The sequence below is a fragment of the Hyaena hyaena genome, unplaced genomic scaffold (genome assembly GCF_003009895.1).
Source record: "Hyaena hyaena isolate Hyena2069 unplaced genomic scaffold, ASM300989v1 scaffold_1508, whole genome shotgun sequence".
Lineage (NCBI taxonomy): Eukaryota > Metazoa > Chordata > Mammalia > Carnivora > Hyaenidae > Hyaena > Hyaena hyaena.
This window is the reverse complement of record NW_024082142.1, coordinates 110,040-136,188: the sequence shown is the minus strand read 5'-3', so window position 1 is coordinate 136,188 and position 26,149 is coordinate 110,040. Positions and strand designations below refer to the sequence as shown.

The 26,149-nt window shown below is 39.0% G+C and overlaps 1 protein-coding gene across 2 annotated transcripts in view; it reads right to left on the bottom strand.

Moving 5' to 3' along the window:
- The window catches only part of FAM120C (family with sequence similarity 120C), a 127,076-nt gene that overhangs the window by 57,790 nt on the left and 43,137 nt on the right, over positions 1-26,149 (bottom strand). For both annotated transcript variants that reach the window (XM_039223924.1, XM_039223925.1), the window contains exons 4-9: positions 24,002-24,130; positions 11,358-11,460; positions 10,714-10,790; positions 9,991-10,271; positions 8,774-9,047; positions 7,957-8,128 (exon numbers count right to left, since the gene is read on the bottom strand). In XM_039223924.1, the coding sequence (XP_039079855.1) occupies positions 7,957-8,128; positions 8,774-9,047; positions 9,991-10,271; positions 10,714-10,790; positions 11,358-11,460; positions 24,002-24,130 (1,036 nt within the window). The remainder of the gene's footprint in view (positions 1-7,956; positions 8,129-8,773; positions 9,048-9,990; positions 10,272-10,713; positions 10,791-11,357; positions 11,461-24,001; positions 24,131-26,149) is intronic.

The following is a 26,149-nucleotide window of genomic DNA, read 5'->3' as shown; positions in this document are numbered from 1 at the left end:
TTTTAATTTTTTAATGTTTTATTTATTTCTAGGAGAGAGAGAGAGACAGCGTGAGCAGGGGAGGGTCAGAGAGAGAGGGAGTCACAGACTGAAACAGGCTCCAGGCTCTGAGCTGGCAGTCAGCACAGAGCCCGATGCAGGGCTCGAACTCACGAACCGCGAGATCATGACCTAAGTGAAAGTCGGACGCTTAACCGACTAAGCCACCCAGGCGCCCCATTTTCAAGCCCAGCTATTAATTTTATGATTATTATTCTAAAATCTTGTCCAGTTATGCTGCTGATATCTGTTTTGAGGAGTTCATTAGCTGTCAATTCTTCTTGGAGTTTCTTTGGAGGAGAGCTCTTTCGTTTCATTATTTTATTTGGCTTTCTGGCTCTTGTTAGTTTTAAAGACTTGTTATGCTCTCTGCACCTGTGAGTGCTGCTGTATCCAAGAAGTATTTCCCAGCTACAGTTAAATAGCTGAGTGTATGCAGTTTTGGTTGAAGAGCATAGACAAAGAGAGAGAAGACAGGGCAGGGATGAGGCAAAATTGGAAATAGAATGAACAGGCAGAAGGGATAAGAAGCTTTTTTCAAAGAGTTAAAGGGTGGAATATGGTTGGATAGGTGAGAGAAGGACGCTGGTATTATCCAGAGAAACTATATAGTCTAATTACTCCGGAGAGAAAGAGATGAAAAGGTCGGTAGGTGTAGAATTTACATCTAAAGCATGGACTAGATGTGACTGTTTAAGCAAGGCGGTGACCAGAATTAATCAGGTCAGTATTCCTGGAAAAAGAGAAAAATAAAAAGAAAAAAGAAAAAAAAAAGGGGAGGAGGGCAGCTCTCTAGCAGGGATGGGTGTGGTGTGATCCAATGCGTCATGCGGAAGTTCTGCCTTAGCGGTTGTGGGGAGGAGAGTGGCAGTGCACCAGTCCCTTCTTGAACCAAGCGCTGCACCTAGCATTTTTGGGTGTGTAAAGTCCCCATGCCGGGTGGGTTGTGCTCTTTAACCCAGTCCAGGCCTAGTTTCCAAGTCCCAGTCCGCGCACCTGACTGAAATTGCCGTAGACACAACCTCGCAGGGGATCCCCTCAGGGCAATTCCAAGCCTCTTGCCTAGCCCTGGGGATGGAGCCAGAAGCCACTGCTCCCGTTCCTCCAGGTCTGGTTGGCGAGCATGGGCGGGGGTTTGCCTGCAGGGCGCGTCTGGCCTGCTGGAGAGAGGGAAACTAGGGAAACCAGGTCCCTCTGTGTCTCGTCACCCGAAACACGAACTCGCAGGCAAATCTCCCAGTTTTAAGCCCTTTGCCTTCCCTCTAGAGTTCCAGCTAGCTAGGATCGCGGTGGTATGCGCGCGGTTCCTCCAGGAATCTAGCCGAGCAAGGAATACAAAGGAGCGGTGTGCACGCGTGCAGACCTTCTGGGACGAGTTGGCGCACGGGGACCTGGCGCGCAGGGATTTGGTGCGCACGGTCCTTCTGTGTCCCAAGTGGAGGTTTTTCTGTTTTCCAGCGACAGGGACCGTAACTTGAGTAGTTTCAGACTCTCTCTTTTTCCCCTCTCACTCCCCGCAGAGGGGGATTACCCCCGTCCCTCCAGTCTCCGATCAGGGCCCGATTTTATCTTCCCCAGTTTGCACTCACGTTAGAAGGCTTTCTCAGTGGATTCTGCGTCCTTTCTCTCCCAATCTCTTGGGTTCTGTAAGGTTTCCTATGGCTTCAGATCTTTTCCGTGTGAGATATGGGGGCAAGTGCAATGCACGGAGCTCCCTACTTCTCTGCCATCTTGCCCCTCCTCCTGTAATTCTTTTTATATATTGCTGAGTTCTACTGACTAATATATTGTTAAGAACTTTTACATCTATATTGACAAAGGATATTGGTCTGAAGTATTATTTTTATGTACTGTCTTTATCTGATTTTAGTGTCATGGTAATTCTGGCTTTGTAGAATGAACTGGGAAGTGTTCTCTCTTATTTTCTGAAAAAGATGGTGTAGAATTGATGGTAATTCTTTTTTTTTTAATTTAAAGATTTATTGTCCACAATAAGTGCCTGACTGTGCAAAGCACTGCTGGAAATAAGACTTATAAGCCAGTCTCTATCTACTCTTTTTTATTTTTTTTAAATATTTTTATTTATTTCTAGGACAGAGAGAGAGAGAGAGAGAGAGAGAGACAGCGTGAGCAGGGGAGGGTCAGAGAGAGAGGGAGTCACAGACTGAAACAGGCTCCAGGCTCTGAGCTGGCAGTCAGCACAGAGCCCGACGCGGGGCTCGAACCCACGAACCGCGAGATCATGACCTAAGCGAAAGTCGGACGCTTAACCGACTAAGCCACCCAGGCGCCCCTATCTACTCTTTTTAAAAAAAATTAATTATTGAGGGGGTGCTTGGATGGCTCAGTTGGTAGAGCATCCAATTCTCGATCTTGGGGTCATGAGTTCAAGCCTCATGTTGGGTGTAGAGATTACATTAACAAAATTAGGGACGCTTAGGTGGCTCAGTTGGTTGAATGTCCAACTTTGGCTCAGGTCATGATCTCACATTCGTGAGTTCAAGCCCGTCACTGGGTTCTGTGCTGACAGCTCAGAGCCAGAATCCTGCTTCAGATTCTGTGTCTCCCTCTCTCTGCCCTTCCCATGCTCATGCTCTGTCTCTCTCTCTCAAAAATAAACATTAGAAAATAATTTTTAAAATTAATTATTGAAATATAATTGACATACAATGTTCTATTAGTTTCAGGTATATAATATAGTGATTTGACAATTAAGTATTTGTTAAAAATATGGTAGAATTCTCCAGTGAAAACAATTCAGTCAGATTACATTTTTGGGAAATTTTAAACTAAATTTTATTAACATTTACAGGGCTATTCAAATTATCTATTTCATACCAGGCATTGTGGTAGTTTGTAATTTTGAGAAATTGATCCATTTTGTTTACGTTGTCAAATTTATGTGTAGAGTTGTTTACAATACTCCCATATAATCCTTTTGATGTCTGTAGGCACTGTGGTGTTATCCCCTGCCTCATTCTTGATATTATCAATTTGTGTATTCTCTATTCTCTTCATTGCGGTCTTGCTAGAAGTTCATCAATTTCATTGTCCTTTTCAAAGAGCCAGATTTTTGTTTCACTGATTTTTCTGTCATTTTTCTGTTTCCAATTCCACTGACCTTTGCTCTTTATTATTTCTTCACTTTGGTTTGCTGTAGGTTTAGCTTTCTCCTATTCTTGTTTCTTGAGGTGAAAATTTAGAGGACACATTAGAGATTTATCCCCTTTTCTAATTTGAGCATTGAGGACTATAAATTTCCTTTTCAGAAATTTAGCTCCACACTACAGATTCTAATATACTGTATTTTTCCCATTTAGTTCCATTTATTTCCTTCTTTCCCTTAAGACTTGCTATTTGACCAAAGGATTATATAAAAGTGCTTTGTTATTTTCTTTTTAAATCTTTATTTATTTTTGAGAGAGAGACAGAATGCGAGTGTAAAACACTCTATTTCTCCTTGTATTTTGAATGAAAGCCTTGCTAGATAGAGTATTCTTGGCTGCTGATTTTTCCCATTCAGCACTTTGAATATATCATTCCACTCCCTTTTGGCTTGCTAAAATTTTATTGAAAAATTATGGGTTTTCACTTTAAGTTAATGACTTGTCTTGCTACTTTCAGATTTTTTTCGTTATCACTATATTTTATAAATTTAATTACAATTTGTCTTGGTGTTGGTGTGGTTTTCTTGATTTTGTTTGGGGTTCTCTATGCCCCCTCAATCTGAATCTCTTTCTCTCCCCAGATTAGGGAGGTTTTCAGCTGTTATTCAATTAAATAACAATTTGAACAATTATTCAAATAATTCAATTTCTGACCACCTTTCTCTTCCTTCTTCTTTTAAGACTCCTATAATACAAATGTTATTATGTTTAATGGAGTCAATGAGTTCTCCAAGTCTGTTCTCATTTTGCATAATTCTTTTGTCTCTCTCTTGTTACTTTCCATTACTCTGTCTTCTAGGTCACTAATTTGTTCCTCTGCTTCTCCCATCCTGCTGTTCATTTCATCAAGTGTGTTTCTCATTTCATTTATTGTGCCCTTTATCATTGTTATGTCATTCCTTATCTCTGTGTCAAGTGCCTCACTCATGTCTTCTACTCTTTTCTCAAGTCCATTGAGTATCCTCATGATCATTGCTTTAATTTCTTTATCCGGCATGTTACTTATATCTGTTTTGCTTAGATCTATGGCTGTGGCCTTATCACTTCTTTCATTTGGAATAAATTTGTTTCCTCACTTTGTCTGCCTCTCTGTGTCAATTTCTCTATGTTAAGAAAGTCAGTTGCAAGGCACTTGGGTGGCTTAGTTGGTTGAGCATCTGACTTCAGTTCAGGTCATGATCTCACAGCTCATGAGTTTTAGACCCACATCGGGCTTTGTGCTGACAGCTCAGAGCCTGGAGCCTGCTTTGGATTCTGCATCTCCCTCTCTCTCTGACCCTCCCCCGCTTGCACTCTGTCCCTCTCTCTCTCAAAAATAAATAAACATTAAAAAATTTTTTTAAACAAGTCAGTTGTGTCTTCTGTTCTTAAAAGTAGTGACTTTATGAAAATTCAGTCCTGGAGTGCCCTGCAGTGGAGGTCTCCTGTTCACCAGAACCTGGCACTTTAGGACAGTATTCTAGGTATGTTGCTTATGCCCTGCTGTTGTCTGAGTCACTTTTCCTTTCCATGTAGTCATCTGCACTGACTCTCTGCCTGCTGTGGGCTATACTTGCTCCCTGTCGTGTTAGTCGGACCCTGGCAGGCCAGCCTGAGGTGAGGGGGCCATGCCCACTAGGAAATGGAGGCAGGGTGGCAGTACTAGAAAAATATGTGCTGGGCCACCAGTTCTATCCCAGGTCTCTTGAAGTGCTGCAGTGGCTAGGGGTTACACACTGGGCAACCACACATAGAACAGCAGCCAGGGGTGCACAGTGGACATGGTGCAATATAGTGCTTATGGGTGCTTGGCTGAGCAGACACACAAAGGCACCTGGGGGCACATGGCTTAGGGGACACACAAGTGTGACTGGGGTCACGCAGCTAAGTACTGCATGGCAGACATGCCTGGTGCTCAGTGGCAGCTGTATACCCAGCGGCTGGGTGGGTCACCTACTCAGCTTTAACAAAATTTGTCCTGAGCCCAAGGCCAGGGCAAGCAGGCCTGGAGTGGGCAAGTCCTTTCACTGCTAGTGGGTTAGGTGCCACATGTCTGTGCAGTCCTGCCTCCAGCAGGTGTCTCTGTGCTTATGCTCGGAGGAAAGTAGTACCTGCTGGCTCCCTCATCTCCGAAGTCTCCCAACACACTCAGAAATAAATATGAACATATTTGTTTCCAATTTGCCCTAGTTGTGTAAACTGCTGTTTTTATGTTGCCTCTCCACCCAGCTTGCTGTTTCTTTAAGGGCAGCAACCCGACTATGACTCACCCTCTCGGTTGGCTCAGTGTTGAGTCAGCAGACTTAGTTATTTTTTAAAGTTTATTTATTTATTTTGAGAGAGCGTGAGCAAGAGTGGGGGAAGGGCAGAGAGAGGGAGAGAGAGAATCCCAAGCAGGTTCTGCACTGTCAGTGCAGAGCCTAATGCAGGACTTGAACTCACAAACTACGAGAGTGTTACCTCAGCTGAAATCAAGAATCAGAGGCTCAAGAGACTGAGCCACCCAGGTGCCTCAGTCAACAGACTTTTAAAGCTCCAGGTTCCAAGTCCCACTGGTTTTACAAACTCATGGAATTCAGCCCCCCTGTTTCTTAAAGCCAAAAGCGATGGGGATTAGCTTTCACCATGGAAACTTCCTGATGTGTGGGTCCTCTGTCCTCTTTGTGGATGCAGCTCTCTCCCTTCTGTGGGCAGCCTCACTCCACCTTTCTGACCTTCCTAACCTTTCAGATGCAGCTTCTTCCCTATATTTAGTTGTGGAGTTTGTTCCACTGGTCTTCAGATCACTCTCCAGTTTATTAACTTCGATGCGGATGATATCTAGTTGAAACATGGGATGGAGTGAGCTCTGGGTCCTTGTATTCTGCCATGTTCCCAAGCTTCTCCCAAGATTTCTCCTTTTATCATTGCTTTTTTGAGTAGATGAATACTTTTAGCCATTCTTTTACAGTAGTGCTACTTGTGAAAAATGATCCTAGTTTTCCTTCATGTGAGAATGTGTTTTTGTCCCCTTCATTCCTGGAGGATGTTTTTGTTCGACACAGAATTCTGACCTGACATTTCTTTTCTTTCAGCCCTAGAAAGTGTTGTGCTACTTTCTTCTGGACTCTGGCTTCTGATGAGAGATTAGCTGTTATTCATATTATTTTGCTCCTATAGAGAAAGTATTGTTTCTCTCTGGCTGCTTTAAATAATTTTTCTGTCTTTAACTTTCAAAAGTTTCACCATGATAGGTCTTAGCATAGATTTCTTTGGGTTTAAACGGTGGATAATTCACTCAGCTTCCTGAATCTGTGGCCTTATGCTTTTCCCAAATTTGATAATATTCCAGCCATTATTTATTTGAATCCTCCTGCAGCCCCACCCTCTTTCTTCTCTGTTTCTGGAGCTCTGATGACACAAATATTAGATCTTTTGTTCTAGTTTTACTGGTCCCTGTTCATTTTTTTCAGCATATTCTATTATTCAGGTTGGGTAATTTCTATTGTTCTATCTCCAAATTCACTAATTATTTCTTCTTCTGTCTCCAATTTGCCATTTAATTCAACTCTGAAGTATTTTGTTATAGTATTTTTTAGTTCTTAATTTCCATTTTTTCTTGATATCTCCTATTTCTTTGCTAAGACCTTCTGATTTTAATTTGTATCAAGCATGTTCAGAATTGTTTGTCAAAGCATTTTTACAATGGCTGCTTTGAAATCTCTGCCAGGGAAACATCTGTGTCATCTTAATGTAGGCATTATCTGTTGATTTTCTTTCCTTGGTTAGTTTAAGATCTCAGTTTGAAATCTTTCTGGTTCTTAGTATGATTAGAGATTTTCAATTGAAACCTGGACATTTGGGGGTATTATTTTAAAAGACTCTGTATCTTATTTTAATTTTGTGTTTTAGCAGGTCTTTTCTGACACCGCTCTGTTGAGTGATGGGGGATGCTTTCTCATCACTGCCAAGTGGGAGTGAAAGTCCTGGCTCCCCATTCACCTCCTCCTCTTGCTTGTTACAGTCTGGCAAGGGTAGAAGTCTAGGCTCTTCATCTGGTCTTTGCTACTAGGGGTGAGGGCCGGCTGCAGTTTTTCTGTGGTGTTTGGCTAGAGAAGATTAATTATTACCTAAAAATTTTCTGTGCTGCTAGGTTGTTTCTTTTGGGTCCTTTGACTAGAGAGAGAAGGCATTTCTTGGGGCTTTTACTAGTATCTACCTGTTGGTGTTTCTGGGCTGCCAGATGGTCGCACACCTAGTCTAGGATATGTGCAGCAATAAGAAAATCCAGGGAACTCACCACTGCATTATTCCTTGGATCCCAAAGTCCTTAGCCAGTCTGCCTTCTTCCCTTCACCTTCTAGAATGTCTTGTGCTTGTTATATATATAATATCCTGGGTTTTAGTTGTATTTAGCAGGAGGAATAAGGACAAGTATATGTACTCCATCTTCCCAGAAGCAAAAATCTAGAGGGTTCTTTTGAATACACTAATTTGACCATGTCATTCTGCAGCTTAAAACATCTCAATGGCTCCAAGTCTACAGGGTCAAATCCAAAACAAAACCTTACTGAGGAGGAGAAACCATGTCAGATACACTTCTACATTCCCGAAGTCCAGCATGGTTCTAATAAGTAGTAGTTATTCTGAATGCTTAAATTAATCCATTTCCCATACCAATATGTATTCTGGCAAATTATGCCTTTTTTCAAAGACTGCTCCATAGTCACAGGTATGATGTGCTTGTGCAGATGTTTTTGTTCCACACCAAACATCCTAGAACAATACTTACCTTCCACAGGTAGCCGCCGCTGTATTGCCAGGCGTTCCATTTTCCGCTGTGTTTCTGCCAGACTGAAAAGTACCCCATATACATATTGACGAGCTGACCGGAACAGGAGAGTAGCTGGAGGCAGCTCCATGTTACACTCATCCTCAATACATACGGGGATCTTAATCTCACCCTAACAAGAAAAGGGTCCAGGGGAAAGGACAAAATGAGTTACCTCAAGGTTTTGAATTGAGCTGAGAAGAATCAGTCATGAACTACAGCCTCTATACCCTAGCTAGTAAATTTGCTACTTGTATTTAACAGAGTTTCAGACTAAAAAGAAGCTGTAAAAAGCCCAGATAGCCATAGCCAGCATAAAAGCTATGGTTTTTAGAGTCTCTGCTATGACTGACTATAGATGAATAAATGGGTAGAGTCCGTCTTGGACATATTGTTGGGGAATGGACTTGTATAGTAAGACTGGAGGAAGGGAAAAAAGTTCTGGAGAAGGAGAGGAAGAGGTAAAGAGCAAGGGCGTAAAGCCTCTTCTTAGATTGTGTCCAGCCCTAGACTAGGGTCTACCAACATGGTGCATTATCTTCTTTGAAATCTCACAATTATAGTTCTCTTCTTGGGGCCTCATTTATTGGAAAGTCCCATCTCCTGCTGGTCTCACCTCATCTGAGGCCCTTACTGCAAAGAGGAACCCCAGCATAATTGGTCTCCTTTTATCTCCCTTCAGGATACCAATTAAAATTTTCTCTGGTAATTTATGGCTCTAGGAAGTGTGAAGTACAGTGTTAGAAGCAGGGAGGTAGGTGCTGATGTGCTCTCTTACCTTAGTGAGGACATGGTAGATATATGGGTACATAAGACCCCTTCGGTGTCTGTGTTCAGCAACCCGCAAGACTTCTGGAGCTACTGGAGGTAAGGGTGGAATGGTGATGTCCATGTGGTTCCTTGTAGACATAGACAGCAGGGATGGGATGTGGGGCTCACCATCACCCAGGCTGGCATCTGAAACTCCAGCATCGATGGGTTGTACCCAGGATCCTCTGTCACCATTTGGATCCTCCCATCCAGGCTGCTGCTGAAGTGTTTCCGTGATATGACTAAAAATTTAGGAAGACCGTGTAGAAGAAAGGAGGTTGATAAAGATATTCCAACTCAAGAAGTCTGTTCTGATCCCAAGGAATCTTACAAACCCTCTGGAAGTCAAGACACTGGGTTAGTATTGGACCTGATACCTTACAGCACCTGATACCTCTTACACCTTGTAAGAAGCCATGTCTCGAGTCAGCTTACTTTCTAAGAAACTAATTACAACTGAAATCTCAAACCAGCTCTGTTTCTCAGGAATAATCTGCTTGGAGAAATAATCTAAGAACAAAAGAGCTAGTACAAAACACCACTGTGTTAATCCTCAGAACCGTGTTTTAATATAACTGCCTACTCAACTATTTTAATACTTCAACTCTATAAATTCTTTTCATTTATTTTTTACATTCGATCCATAGCCCTCAAAAACTGAGAAGTGGCAGCCATGAAATGTAGCACACTCATACCTAGGGCTTCCCTAACCAGCTTCTATGTTTCCTTTTACTTTAGTCACCTGAGTATCTGAATATTACCACCTGTACAGAGTCAATAGGAGTATGAAGTAGCCAAGCATAGAGTTTTCCTACTTCACTTAAGAGCAAAGAGACACAGGGGCACCTGGGAGGCTCAGTCAATTAAGTGTCCTACTTTGGCTCAGGTCATGATCTCACAGTACGTGAGTTTGAGCCCTGCATTGGGTTCTGTGCTGATGACTTAGAGCCTGGAGCCTCCTTTGGATTCTGTCCCTCTCTCTCTGCCCCTCCTCTGCTCACGCCCTGTCTCTCTCAAACAATAAATAAAAAATAAACATTAAAACAAAAGAGCATATAGCCACAGAAAAAATCAAGGAACATACACTTCTCCACACCCCAACCCAGGTTACCAGCAAAACCAAAAAATACAGATGCTTCAGAAGCATCTGTATACGTTCCCTTGGGTACGTATTCAGATACTTACTCAGAGCTGGCTCCATTTGGTTCATCACCATCAGAGGAAGAGGAGTGAGAAGAGTCTGGTCCCAAAGGAGGTGAGGCTTTGGAAGTCAGGTAATTGGGAAACTGGGATGCAGAGGAGTCATAAGAGATAGCCCAATTGGCAAAGGGGCTGTCCTGAAGCATGGGATCCTCAGAAAAAGCATGGGATTCCCCCAAAGCATGGGGAGAGAAGAGAAGAGAGGAGTTGGGCCCCATTGGGAATGGTGGTGGATATTTCATTTTCTGGGGCACATGGTGAGAAAACTAAAGAATAAAACAGACAGAAAAGCAATTTAACATTTGAACAGGCTCCACAATAGTTCCCTCAGAAGTTGTGACACAGTGGATAATGCCAGAACTGGGGATTACTGGGATACATAGAACCTACTGAGAATAATAAGAAATTATTCTAACAGTGATATATGGACAGAATCTTCCAGAAGCAGGACAATGGCCCAACCATGTCTACTAGAACCATTCTCTGACCTTAGCTAATCTACCTTCACATTGCCCTAGTGGTTACTGATTTGGATGTTTTCTTTACATAGTCTGTCAGCCTCAAGTTGAGAACATGACATAGGTATATACAGCCTGGATATTCTGATAACATTGAATTACCTTAACTCGTTAACTCAGAGTATAAAAATCCAGAAGCAACCTGAGTCTAATGCTAACAAATGGTCTTGGGCCTCTTGAAAGATATTACCATTGGCTTTCCAGCAGAGATAGTGCCCATCTGATTTCGTGGAAGGGGAGGATTTCCAAGCCTATTATTCCGAAAACCTGAAACCAAAGAAAGGGCCATACTTTAATCAGTCATAATAATTCTACTGTATGATATTCTGCTAACCCTGTATTGCTTGAAAAATTATTATCAATAAGTTACAATGTATTGAACAGCAGCTATGTGCCATACCAAGAAACTTACAGAAATTATTTCATCTAAAAAAGCCCCTATAAAATAGGGATCATGAGCCACATTTCATACATGCAAATGTGACTAGTTAAGATCACACAGCTATTAAGCAGCAGAGGTGAAATTCAAACTCAGGCTGAACCCAAAGACAGGGCTATTTTATATGTGCTAAGCCATAATGGAGGTTAGTGCCAGAAGAAGCCCATACTAAGGAAATAGCATTAGACTCCATCTACAAATTTGAGAAATCAGTCCCCTGCCTCATGTCACCACTTTTATTACAATGGAAATCAAAAGGAGAGTGCCCACCAAATAGGAATGACTTCTATAAGAGTGCAGTACAAACAAGTCATTCCACTCTGGCCCTACAATTCCCATGAGGGACTCACTTTCCCCTCTGGATACAGCAGCTCAGTATCAGATGAAAGCCTTACCTAGAAAGGAGGAGGGACCCACTGGCAGTGAAGAGAGTTTGGTTGTGAGTGAATAGTACTCAACTGCTTTCTTGAATCGCTCTATTTTATCTTCTGTCCTGGACTGGATGTTGGAACATCAGATGTTCAGGAAAAGAAAGAACATAAGAGTGTCTTTTTCATGCAATTCATAACCAGAAAGTCAAAACAGTAGCAGAAACAAAATGTTCTAAGAAACCCAAGAGAGCAGGGGTGCCTGGGTGGCTCATTGGTTAAATGTGATTCTTGATATTGGCTCAGGTTGTGATTTCACAGTTGTGGGATGGAGCCCTGTGTTGGGCTCCATGCTGAGTGTGGACCCTGCTTGGAATTCTCTTTCTCTCTCCCTCCCTTCCCCTGCTCATTCTCTTTTTAAAATAAATAAATGAACATTAAAAAAAATAAAAGAAAACCAAGAGAGCAATTTTTCATGTTGCAGAAAAGATTAGGTAGGGAGAAAGCATTATAGAAAGCAAACTCTGTGGGGCCTCTGGGTGGCTCAGTCAGTTGAGCATCCGACTTCAGCTCAGGTCATGATCTCACAGTTTGTGAGTTCCAGCCCCGCATTCGGCTCTGTGCTGACAGCTCAGAGCCTGGAGCCTGTTTCGGATTCTGTGTCTCCTTCTCTCTCTGTCCCTCCCCCTACTCGCATTGTTTTACTCTCTCTCAAAAAATAAATAAACATTAAAAAATTTTTAAATAATGCAAAATCTGGAATACTTAAAATTATTAAGCTTAGGGGCACCTGGGTGGCTCAGTCGGTTGAGTGTCTGACTTCAGCTCAGGTCATAATCTCTGGTTTGTGAGTTCAAGTCCCATGTCGAGCTCTGTGCGGACAGCTCAGAGCCTGAAGCCTGCTTCGGATTCTGTGTCTCTCTCTCTGCCCCTTCCCTGCTCACACTCTGTCTCTCTCTTAAAAATAAAGACTTAAAAACATTTTTTGAAATTAAGCTTAAAAAGAAATAAAATTTATTTATTTTGTGCTATTATAAAATGGTCATGTGACCATTAGAAAAAAATAGGTGAGGATGGGGAAAAATTACATAGTACCACCACCCATAGATATTTTGGTCAGTTTTCTTCTAGTATTTTATTTTTTTTAATGTTTTATTTATTTCTAGGAGAGAGAGAGAGAGACAGCGTGAGCAGGGGAGGGTCAGAGAGAGAGGGAGTCACAGACTGAAACAGGCTCCAGGCTCTGAGCTGGCAGCACAGAGCCCGACGCGGGGCTCAAACCCACGAACCGCGAGATCATGACCGCGGTTAAGCGAAAGTCGGACGCTTAACCGACTAAGCCACCCAGGAGCCCCTATCTTTTTATTTTTTAAATTTCATTTTATTTTTAAGATTTTTAAAAATAGTTTAAATTTTAGTTAGTTAACATACAGTGCAATATTGGTTTCAGGAGTAGAATTCAGTGATTCCTCAATTACATACAATACCTAGTGCTCATCACAACAAGTGTTGCCCTTAGTACCCAACACCCATCTAGCCCATCTCCCACCCACCTCACTCTGTTAACCCATAGTTTGTTCTCTACCGTTAAGAGTCTCTTGTGGTTTGTTCCCCTCTCTTCTCTTTTTTCCTCCCCTTCCCATATGTTCGTGTTTCTTTCTTAAATTCCACATATAAGTGAAATAATATGGTATTTGTCTTTCTCTGACTGACTTATTTCACTTAACATAACACATTTTAACTTCACTCATGTCTTTGCAAATGGCAAGATTTCATTCTGTTTGATGGCTGAGTAATCTCTCTCTCTCTCTCTCTCTCTGTCACTTCTTCTTTATCCATTCATCAGTCGATGGACATTTGGGCTCTCTCCTTAGTTTGGCTATTGTTGATAATGCTTCTCCCAGTATTTTATTTATTTTTTAATTTGTTTTTAATGTTTTTTATTTATTTCTAGGAGACAGAGAGAGAGACAGCGTGAGCAGGAGAGGGTCAGAGAGAGAAGGAGTCACAGACTCTGAAACAGGCTCCAGGCTCTGAGCTGGCAGTCAGCACAGAGCCCGACGCGGGGCTCGAACCCACGAACCGCGAGATCATGACCTAAGCGAAAAGTCGGACGCTTAACCGACTAAGCCACCCAGGCGCCCCTTCTTCCAGTATTTTAAAATAAACTTTTTTGTTAACATATTATTGGTCTATTTTAATACACACATTTTCTATAGCTGATACTATACAATTTCATATTGTTCTTTTATTATAAGATAATTTTGAATGACTATATATTTTATCATTACAAATGTGTCACAAATTATGTATCTACTTCCATAATATCTGACATTTAGGTTATTTATATTAGGCTATTATAAGTTATGCGGTAAAGAACATACATGTACATATCAATTTTTTCTGGATTTCCAGTTATGTCGTTAGGAAAATGTCCCCTAAGGAGAATCATTGGTTCAAAAGATATGAACACTAAAGTAAAAAGCACTTAAACATATACAAAAACCACAATGTGTCATCAGTATATATCTATCAGAATGGTTAAAATTAAAGATTATAAACATCAGGCACTGGCAAGGATATGGAATAACCTGAATTCCAGTACATTGCTGGTGGCAGTATATTGGTACAGTTTGGAAAACCATTTGGCAATTTCTTATTAAGCTAAACATATATTTACCATATGGCACAGCTATCCTACTCCCAAGTATTTACCTAGAAGAAATGAGTACATATGTCTGCCAAAAGATATGAATAAGAATGCCATCAACACCTTTATTCATAAGAGCCCCAAACTCAGGGGACCTGGGTGGTTCAGTTGGCTAAGCGTCTGACTCTTGATTTCGGCTCAGGTGATGATCTTACAGTTTGTGAGTTTGAGTCCTACATCCGGCTCTGTGCTGGCAGTGTGGAGCCTGCTTGGGATTCTCTCTCCCTCTCTCTCTCTGCCTCTCCCCTGCTTGTACTCTCTCTCTCAAAATTAATAAAGTAAAATAATAATAATAACAAATAAAAGTACTTAAGAAAAGAGCCCCAAACTCAATTAACTCAAATGTATACCAACAGAAGAATGGATAAATGGATATATTCATACAATGGAACATTATGCACTGACAAAAAGAACACAGTACTGATACATGTAACAATATAGATAAATCTCAAACATATTATGCTGAGTGAAAGAAGAGAGACACAAAAGAGTACATATAAAGCTCAAGTAGAAGCAAAACTAATCTATGGCAATAGAAGTAAACATACTATTTATCTTTGAATGGCTGAGGCTGACTGAGAAGGAGCTTTTCCTTATCAAACCTTTTCCAATGAAATCTTTAGGTCCTCTTGAATTTAATTTTGTGACTTTCATAATATTTCATCAAATGTAATGCAAACTATTAAATTCATTTCTAGTTTATCATTATAAATAATTCTTTGATAAGCATATTTTTACTTAAGTTTCTTGGGTTATTTCATAGAGCACATTCTTTTATTTTTATTTTTTATTTATTTTATTTTTTAAATATAATTTATTGTCAAATTGGCTAACATACAGTGTGTACAGTGCGCTCTTGATTTTGGAGGTAGATTCCCATGGTTCATCGCTTACATACAATACTCAGTGCTCATCCCAACAAATGCCCTTCTCAGTGCTCATAGGGCATATTCTTAGAAGTGGAATTACTAGGTCAAAGGATATGGTCATTTTCATAGACTCTTGACACATGATACTAAATCTCTTTCCAAAACAGGTGTCTCAAGTTATACTCTCATCATCAATTGGGATGAGATTGGTGTCTTGGGAGATTGCCCAAGACACCACATAGCTCCAGGGTTGAATATTCTCTACAAAAAAATTATCTATCTGCAACAAACATTTCTCATAGAAATATACAGAGATAATATATATTAAATATATATATGTAAAATATATATTAAAATATACAATCCAAAAAAGGAAAATTTAAATGATTTCTAATCTTCCCTCTCAGATCTCTTTTATTGCATGCATGCAGGCACACAAACACAGAAATCAAGATCTTTAGGGGTGCCTGGGTGGCTCAGTCATGAGTGTCTGACTCTTGATTTTGGCTCAGGTCATGATCCCAGGCTCACAGGACTGAGCCCAGCGTTGGGCTCTGCACTGAGTGTGGAGCCTGGTTAAGATTATCATTCTCTTTCTCTCTCTCTCTCTCTCTCAAAAAAAAAATCTGGTCCTCCAGCCTTGCTTAGAAATAAAATCGTTCTGCTTTCTCAAAAAACTGTGGCCTTAGTATAATTGTTTGAAAAAGAGCTCCAAATGTAAAGAATATCTACAAATTACTGACTTATAGAATGAAATCTATTTGGTTGAATAATGTTCTGCTTTATCAAGGTTCCATTAGTTTTATATTCACTGTCATTCCCATATTTTATTTAATTACACACATAACAATCTCCTAAAAACATACAAGCCATACATAGTCTTCCTTAATATCTATAGCTCTATACTCACTCCCCTCCCCAGAAGTGGCCAGCGTTATCAGTTTGGTATATGACTTACCGTAACTTTTTCTGTGTTTATACAGACACATGTATGTACACCAATATGGTTTTGCTTTTTTCATACACATGGAATCATATGATACTGTTTTTCGACTCACTTTCTGCATTTAACTTGTAAACTATTCAACATCAGTGAATATAGATCTTATGACCGAATCCCCTGAAATACAAAATTATATATTCTTCCCTCAGGGCACTGTTCTGTGCCCTGACAAACATTTATTCCTCCTTGAAAGGGTACCACTTCTATGAAAACGCTCCTTCCATGAAGCACACATTTATTGTGGTTTGTCTTTGTTGTATTTATTTATTTGCTTCTGCCTCCCATTTAACCTAAAGTTCTGTGAGAACAGAGAATGGTTTATTTACATTTATATCTTAGTGCCTAGTATGGGACCTTGTCTGTGGAAGTTCATTCAGTATTTACTATATGATCATATTTTTAAAAAGTCCTACTCTTTTCTTTTGTAGATCTCCAAAGGCCATAGGTAGCAGAGTAAAATCCCGCCCCTTTGATGCTATTACCTAGCAGTTTTTGTGTGTTTGTTTAGAAGAGCTCTCATAATTCTACAACTGCTAAAAATGATGTTTATGAAAATTACACAACAACAATGAAAACTGGTTTAAGACATAATGTTAAGTGAAAAAAGCAGGTTAACAACTTTTACAATGAGATTATTACCACATCAAAACATACATTCAAAAGAGACTAGGAAACACTATAAAATATTTAGGGTGGAATTAATAGCAAAATCTTTACTTAAAATTATTTTGTTCTTATTGTTTAGTGAAAAGGGGGACCCTTGAATAGTCATTATCCAGGTTCCAAAAATCATGAAGCTATAAAGGGAAGCAAAAGCTATCACATTAAAAATATTCACCACACTTTATCTATACCATGGAATACTACATGGCAATGAGAAACAATGAAATCTGGCCATGTGTAGCAACATGGATGGACCTTGAGGGTGTTACGCTGAGCAAAATAAGTCAGGCAGAGAAGGACAAATATCATATGTTTGCACGTATAGGAGGATTAGGAGGAACTTGACGGAGGAACAAGGGGGAGAAGAAGGGTGGAAATGGTGGGGGAAAAGGAGAGAGGCAAACCATGAGAGACTCTTGAATGCTGACAAAAACTGAGGACTGATGGATGTGGGAGAGAGGGGGGATGGGCATGGAGGAGGGCACTTTGGGGATGAGCACTGAGTGTTATGTGGAAAATAATTTGACAATAAACTATTTGTAAAAAAAAAAAAAATATTCACCACACAACTGAAAACTTAAAAATTTTTTCCTCTGTCAACATACAATGAGATTTGGTTTTAAAAAGGAAAAAAATAGGGGCGCCTGGGTGGCTTAGTCGGTTAAGCGTCCGATTTTCGCTTAGGTCATGATCTCTCGGTTCGTGGGTTCGAGCCCCGCGTCGGGCTCTGTGCTGACTGCCAGCTCACAGCCTGGAGCCTATTTCAGTCTGTGACTCTCTCTCTCTCTGACCCTCCCCTGCTCACGCTGTCTCTCTCTCTCTCTCTCCTATAAATAAATAAAACATTAAAAATAAATAAATAAATAAATAAATAAAAGGAAAAAAATTCTAGCACATGCTACAACATAGATGAACCTTGAGGACATTATCCTAAGTAAAATAAGTCAGTTACAGGAAGACAAATACTGTATAACTCCATTTAGATAAGGTACCTAAAGTGGTCAAAATTATAGAGAAAAAAAGTAGAATTATGGTTGCCAAGGGCTGGAGGGGAAGAGAAAATGAAAAGTTACCATTTAATGGGCCTAGAGTTTCAGGGTGACTGGGTGGCTCAGTCAGTTAAGCATCTGACCTTGGCTCAGGTCATGATCTCACAGTTTGTGAGTTCGAGCTCCACATTGGGCTCTCTGTTGTCAGTGCAGAGCCTGCTTTGGATCCTCTATATCCCACTCTCTCTGCTCCTTCACTGCTGGTTCTCTTTGTCAAAATAAATAAATAAATAAACTTAAAAAATTGTGGCCATTAGTTCTTTAAAAAAATGGGTATAGAGTTTCAGTTTTATAATGATGAGAGGAGTTATGTAGATGGATGATGGTGATGGTTATACAACATTATGAACGTATTTAATATAAATGACATGTAAATGTAAAATGATTAAGATGACAAATTTTATGTTATGTATCTTTTACCACAATGAAAAAGGAATTTTAATTTATTCTCCATCTAAACAGTATCCCCTACTTAATATTAGCCTTTCTCCCTACTCATTATGTCAATTTCTTTCTTTGTGGGTCATTCTCTTCCTAATTGTCTAATGCCAGCAGCTGAAAGTAAAATGCAAATCAACAAAGTGAATGAACAAAAATCTGTCGTAAAGGTCAAGATTTCCTTAAGTCAAAGAAAATGATGGAGGACTGCACACATCATTCTAGAAGTCATGAACAAACGAGTATCTGGTATAGTTAGTGTTTAACAATGGTGGAAGGAAGAATTATAAAAGATGATGGCAGGAAAGGCACTTAAAAAAACAAAGATTAGAATATCAAAAGAAACTAGGCACTTCGGGAAAATAAAGCTCAAGTATATTTTTTTAAATGAAAACCAGTCCTTTTATATTATGCTAGAATGTAAAGTAATGGATGCTAGATTGTGCTATCATATAATTGGCCAGGAAAATTTATGCTCCGCAAATGAAGCACAGATTTCATGCTTTGTTCATTTATAAAAATCTACAGAGAGATTTCCATTCTGGATAAGATGGAGTAAGCACACGCTACCATATTCCCACTGAAGGTAGTTATAAAACCTAGGAGCAGCTATTTGAAGATTCTTATAAGTAAACAGTAGCAGGGGGATTGGGGAAAAAGACCAAAATTCAAAGTACCACCACATCAAGGGTGAGTTTAGCATTTCTTTTTCTTCTAGTATCCCTTGGTGTAGATACAAGGCAGCCTAAAATCTGGAAGCATACATTGATGTGGATAGAGAGTGCCAGGAGAAAATCTAGTTTAGTTCTGGCTTGAAGAGTGGGAAAGAGGTCTTCGAAAACTCAGAAAGTATATAGAAACATTCCACTGCTTTTCTTTTTATTTTTCTGTTCACGTGTGCCAGACTGAAGCAAACCTATGGTGGCATCAGTGGCAACAGGGGAATAGCAGGAACCTTCCTTTCCAATCAGAGAAGCAGTGGTCTCGGGAGGGTAGAGTGAGCCTCTAATGCTTTTTCTTTCTTTCTATCCTTCTGCTGCTTGACCCCAGACACCGAGGAAGGGTGGCCCAATGAACCAGGAAGTACTGAAGATATCACAGAGAAGAAATAGCGTATGTGTGGATCTGACACTGAACAGCATACTTCAGGCTCTGAGAATTGAAGACATAAACTACCACTCAAGTCCCAGACAGGTCACTGGGTGGCATATATATGGGACTGAGCCAAATAGGTTTGCAAAGATTCTGAAAACTGCACTGACAATGCACAGCCCACAGAAGGACAGTAAAAACTTATGGTCTGAACTTAAATGGGTCAACTGCCTCCTAAAACAAAACTGTCAACATTCTCTATTATATTGAAATAAGACCAAGAATCTCAATACTGAAATGACAAATACATTGGAATTATGTGACAAAGACTTTAAAGCAACTTTATAAAAATGCTTGAAAGTAAGGGGAACATTTCTGAAACAAACAGAAAAACAGAAAGTCTCTGCAAAAAAGGATAATAAAAAAGAAGTAAGTGGAAATTTTAGAACTTGACAATACCGTAACTAAAATTAAAGGAAAAAACTCATGGGATGGGCTCTATAATAAAAAGGATCAAAGAAAGAGTCAATGAAATCAAAGAAAGAGTCAATGAAGTTGATGATAAATCAAAACAAATTATCCACTGTGAAAAAGTGACAAAAATGTAATAAAAAAAAAACAAAACACAGAGCCATAAGGATCTATAGGATAATACCTAAAGGTCTAACATTGGTGCCATTATACTCATGGAAGGAAAGAACATGGAACAAAAAACTGTTGAAGAAGAAATAACTGAAAACTCCTCAAATTTAGTGAAAGACATACTTAGATATTCAAGAAGCTTAGAAAACTCTAAGCAGGATAAATTCAAAGAAATCCATGCCACATAGATCACTGGCAAATTCTACCAAACAATTAAAGAAGAAAAACCAAGGGCACCTGGGTGGCTCAGTCAGTTAAGCGTCTGGCTTCGGCTCAGTTCATGATCTCATAGTTAGTAAGTTTGAGCCCATGTCGGGCTCTGTGCTGACAGCTCAGAGCCTGGAGCCTGCTTCAGATTCTGTGTGTTCCTCTCTCTCTCTCTGCCCCTCCCCTGCTCACATTCTGTCTCTGTCTCTCTCTCTCTCAGAAATAATAAATGAATAAACTTTAAAAAAAGAAAAACCAATTCTACATAATCTCTTCCAAAAAAAAAGAACAGTTGCCAATTCATTTTTAGTCCAGTATTACCCTCATATCAAAACCAAAGACAGCCAATATTCCTCATGAAAATAAATGTAAACTGTTCAATGAAATATTAATTCAAATCTAATAATACAAAAAAATATTCCTCATAAAAATAAATGTAAAACTATTCAATGAAATACTACTAATTCAAATCCAATAATATAAAAAAATTACAACATACCTCGACCACATCCTGGGAATGCAAGGATGGTTCAATATTCAAAAACCAATGGACTAAAAAAGAAAAAGCTCATGATCCTATCAGCAGATGCCAAAAAAATACATTTGGCAAAATATACTATCCTTTAATGATAAAAACTCTCAGTAAACTAGGAAGAAAAGAGAACTTCCTGATAATGTACATCTACAAAACTTACAGCTAATGTAATACTTAATGCTGACTGAATGCTTTTCCCAAAGATTGGGAATAAGATATATCCTCTATTATCACTACGATTCAACATTGTTTGGAAATCCTAGACAGTGCAGTAAGTCAAGAAAAAAAAAAACCACACAGACTAGAAAAGAAACAAAATTGTCTTTATTCAGAGACAATGTGATCATCTACACAGAAAATACCAAAAAAAAACTACTAAAAAAAACTCCTTGTGAGTTTAGAAAGGTTGCAGAATACAGGAACAACACACAAAAATTAATCATATTTATATATGCTAGGCAATGAACAAAATAATAACCTTTACAATAGGTGCCACAAATATAAAATAAATAAATATTTTAAAAACTGTATGGGACTTGTATACTGAAAACCATAAAATGCTGATAAAAAATCAAAGATGAACGAAATGAATGGAGATACATATCATATTACTGGATTTCAAAACTCACAAATTCATCTATATGGTTGACCTTTAAAGAACACAGATTTGAGCTGTGTGGGTTCATTTATATGTGAATTTTTTTATTATATAGAGAGAAAGAGTACCAGTAGGGGTGAGGGGAAGAGGGAGGGAGAGAATCTTAAGCAGGCTCCATGCTCAGTGCAGAGCCCAATGTGGGTCAATCCCACGACCCTGGGATCATGACCTGACCTGAAATCAAGATTTGGACACTCAACTGACTGAGCCACCCTGGTGCTCGTATATGTGAAATTTTTCGATAAATACAATAAAGTATTTTAAATGTATTTTCTCTTCCTTATAATTTTCTTAATAACATTTTCTTTTCTCTAGCTTATTTTAAGAATATAGTATATCATACATATGACATAAAATTATGTATTAATCAACTGTTTATATTATCAGTAATACATTCAGTCAAAGGCAGGCAATTAGTAGTTAAGTTTATGGGGAATCAACAGTTATACGTGGATTTTTGACTGCATGGCACGGGGGTCGGTACCCCTAGCCCACATGTTGTTAAAGGGTCAACTGTATATTTAATATAAGGAATTCCCATTAAAATCCCAGCAGGATTATTTTTTGTAGATATAGAAAAAGATTATTCTAAAATTTACATGGGTAGACAAAAGGAACTAGAATAGAGAAAATAATTTTAAAAAAGAATAAAATTGGAAGGATCACTACCTAATTTCATCTTACATAAAGCTACAGTATTCAAGACAGAGTGCTATTTGCAAAGAAATGGACACCTGGGTCAACTGAACAGAACAGAGTCCAGAAATAGACCCACACAAATAGCAATTCAAAGGAGAAAAGAGTGTCTTTTCAACAAACTGTATTGAAACAACTGGATATCCATATGCAAAAACAAATCAAAACACCTCACCCTTTATAAAAAATGAACTCAAAATGAATGATTTGTTCTAAATGTGAAATTTAAAACTATATAATTTTTATAAGAAAGAAGATTGATATTATCATGCCTGCAGTTAGGCAAAGAATTTTTAGACACGATACCAAAAGCATGATCCATAAAAGATAAAAATTAGAAACTTTTGCTTTCCAAAAGACACTGTTAAAAGAAGGTAAAGAAACTACAGACTAGGAGAAAATATTTGCAAACCAGATATCCAACTTTAAGCAAGGACTTAAGGCAAGAATATATAAAAAATACTCTCAGAAATCAACAGTGAGTAAATAAACAATTCAAGTAAAAATGGACAAAAGACTGTTCACGAACAGACTATTCACTAAAGAAGATATATGGGTGGCAAATAAGCACAGGGAAAAATGTTCATCATTAGTCATTTGACGAATGCAAACTAAAATTATGAAGAGCTGCCACTACACAGCTATTAGAATGCCTATAAAAAATACTGACAGTAACAAATGCTAGTGAGGAATGGAACAGCCACACTGGAAAATGGTTTGGCAGGATCTTGTAAAGCCAAAGTTAAACATACACTTACCATATGACCCAGAAATCCCACTCCTAGGTATTTACACCAGGGAAATAAAAACTTATGTTCATTAGAGAAAAATCTGTACGTAATTGTTTATAGCAATTGTATTCAAACCACTAAAAATTGGAAACAGCTCAAATATCTTCTAGAGGTGAAGGAATAAATACACTGTGGTATACCCACACAATGTATACTACTTGGCAATAAAAAGCAATAATTATTGAAATGCAACATGAAACAATGTAGAAGAATCTCAAGGCATTATGTTGAATGAAAAACGTCATTCTCAAAAAAATAAATGCTATATGATTCCATTCATGTGTTATCCTCTAAAAGATATAACTGTAGTGACAAAGAAAAGACTGGTAGCTGCCAGGAGTTAGGGATAGGTTTGGGTGTGATTACAAAGGGATAGCATGATTTTTGGGGGTGGCTCAACTATTCTGATCCTAATTGTGATGGTGGTTACATAAATCATGTGCTAAAAATTCACAGAACTATATACACACACATATATATATGCCACACACATATATAAAAGTCAGTTTTATTTTATGTTAATTTTTAAATGTTTGTTTATTTTTGAGAGAGAGAGAGAGCACGCACACAAACACAAGTTGGAGAGGGGCAGACAGAGAGGGAGAGAGAGAATCACAAGCAGGCTCCACACTGTCATCACAGAGCCTGATGCAGAGCTTGAACTCACGAACTGTGAGATGATGACCTGAGCCAAAATCAAGAGTTGGACACCTAACCAACTGAGCCACCCAGGTGCTCACTTTACGTTAATTTTAAAAATAAATGGAAAAACCCATTGTACAAGTCTAAATTAAATTATTAAAAACAAAACTGACTTATTTTCCTAACTATTAGCTTCATTTCACAAGACAAATTCCCAGTAGAGCCTTTTTCTCACTATTAACAATGAAATATTGATTCTTGTTTTATGTGGACCTACTTTGATTAGTGTTTTTCATTACCCATTAATCTCCATTAAGCAAGACCTTCTTTACATCAAGGTATGCATTGAAAAAAAAAAAGGGTAGAAGGACATATTCCAGAGTGATAACTATACCAAGTTGTTTCTGGGTAGTGAGATTTTAAGTGACTTTATTTTCTAGATTTTCCAGAATAAGCCTATATAAGGTAATAGTGGGGGGGAAAGGCAGTGAACTCTTTCATTGAAGGCCTACTAATGTTTTCAAAGCAAACTTTGGGGTTTGCTGTAAGCATGGAGAAAACAAGCGGCTAGGAGGAGAGAAGATAGGTAGCATAGAAAAAAAATAATAAAATCTGCTGGTGGTACTAGTGAAGGTAAGAAAACTGGCAACTCTTAGGAAGGAGAAGGCTAGCTCACCTGAGACTGTTTGAAAACATCCTTCCCAACCACATCCAGGTTTGAGGGGTCTTTGATGGAGCTAACATACTCAGAAACAGCCTTGATCACCACATCACAGGGAGGAAGAACCAGTTGATGAGCTCGGACCTAGAAGAGATAAGCAAGGTACACTGAGTGAGTCAATGATGATCACTAACAATGATGTAGGGGTAAGATAGAAAATTCAAATTCAGTAAATCCACTGAGAGATAGTTAAAATCTTTTCCTTAAAAATAGTTTCCTCCCCGGGTGCTTTGGTGGCTCAGTCAAACTGCTGACTCTTGATTTTGGCTCAGGTCATGATCTCATGGTTCATGAGTTTGAGCCGTGTGTGGGGCTCTGTGCTGGCAGTGCAGAACTTGCTTGGGATTCTCTGTGTCCATCTCTCTCTGCTCCTCTCTCTCTCCCTCAAAAATAAATTAATAAACATTAAAAAAACAGTTTCCCTCGTAAGTCTCAGCATAGAACACTTGGGAAAAATAAAACAAAAAGTATAAAGAAAGATATATCATTTATAATCCTACTATAGAGATAACCACTAGTTGAGGACACTGCCATAATTAATCAGTTTTCTTTCATAATACCATTTGGCTGCTTCCAATTTTTAAAATAATTTTTTAACATTTATTTATTTTTGAGAGAAAAAGAGAGCACACACGAGCGGGGGAGGGCAGAGAGAGAGGGAGACACAGAATCTGAATCAGCTGACTGAGCCACCCAGGCGCTGATACAGAATGTGAATCAGGCTTCAGGCTCTGAGTCTGAGGTGGGGCTTGAAACCATGAACTTCGAGATCATGACCTGGGCTGAAGTCAAATGCTTAACTGACTGAGCTACTCAGGTGTTCCTGGCTGCTTCAAATTTTTTGCAAGTAAAGGTAAGGTTTTAATTTATGGGCCATGTTTGGATCCTGATTTGAACTAACTACAAAAAAGCCTTTTTGAAACAATCAGGGTGATCCTAAAATGGAATGGGTGTTAACTTATCATCCATTTTATTAAAAGTAATAATGGCATTGTGCTTATGTATGAAAATGCCCATATGTCTTAGAGATGCATATTGAAGAATGTGGGAGTAAAAAAACTTGAGGTCCAGAATTTGCTTTAAAGTACGTTAGCAAAAGCAATAAAAAATCACCAGCAAGTGTGGCTACATCTTCGTAACTGTTGGAGCTAGAAGATGTTCAATAGTGACTCACTACATTATTATTTTATCTACTTTTGTGATGCTTGAAAAAAATTTATTACAGGTTTTCCTTAAGGTTGTGATAAAATGCAGGTATGATTTTTTTTCACTTTCCAATTATTTAATTACAAGCTTCCTAAACTGGTAATTACTCAATCAGATGGTATAAACTTTTTTTTATTGTCAGGTTAGCTCACATGCAGTGTGGTCTTGGCTTTAGTAGCAGATTCCCGTGATCCATCACTTACATACAACATCCAGTGCTCATCCCAACAAATGCCCATCTCCCATATTCTACCCCCTAAACCCCTACCCCCATCAACCCTCAGTTTATTCTCTGTATTTAAGACTCTTTTATGGTTTGCCTCCCTCTCTGTTTGTAACTTATTTTTCCTTTCCTTCCCCCATGGTCAGCTGTTAAGTTTCTCAAATTCCACAATATATCTGTCTTTCTCTGACTGACTTATTTCACTTAGCATAATACCCTCCAGTTGCATCCACGTTGTTGCAAACGGCAAGATTTCATTCTTTTTCATCACCAAGTAGTATTCCATCGTGTATATATACTACATCTTCTTTATCCATTCACCAGTTGATGGACATTTGGGCTTTCCATAACTTGGCTATTGTTGATAGTGTTGCTATAAACATTGGGGTGCATGTGCCCCTTTGAATCAGCACTCCTGTATCCCTTGGATAAATTCCTAGTAGTGCTATTGCTCAGTTGTAAGGTAATTCTATTTTTAATTTTTTGAGGATCCTCCACACTGTTTTCCAGAGTGGCTGTACCAGTTTGCATTCCCACCAACAATGCAGGAGGGTTCCCCTTTCTCCACATCCTCGCCAATATCTCTTGCTTCCTGAGTCGTTAATTTTAGTTACTCTGACTGATGTGAGGTGGTACCTCAATGTGGTTTTGATTTGTATTTCCCTGATGATGAA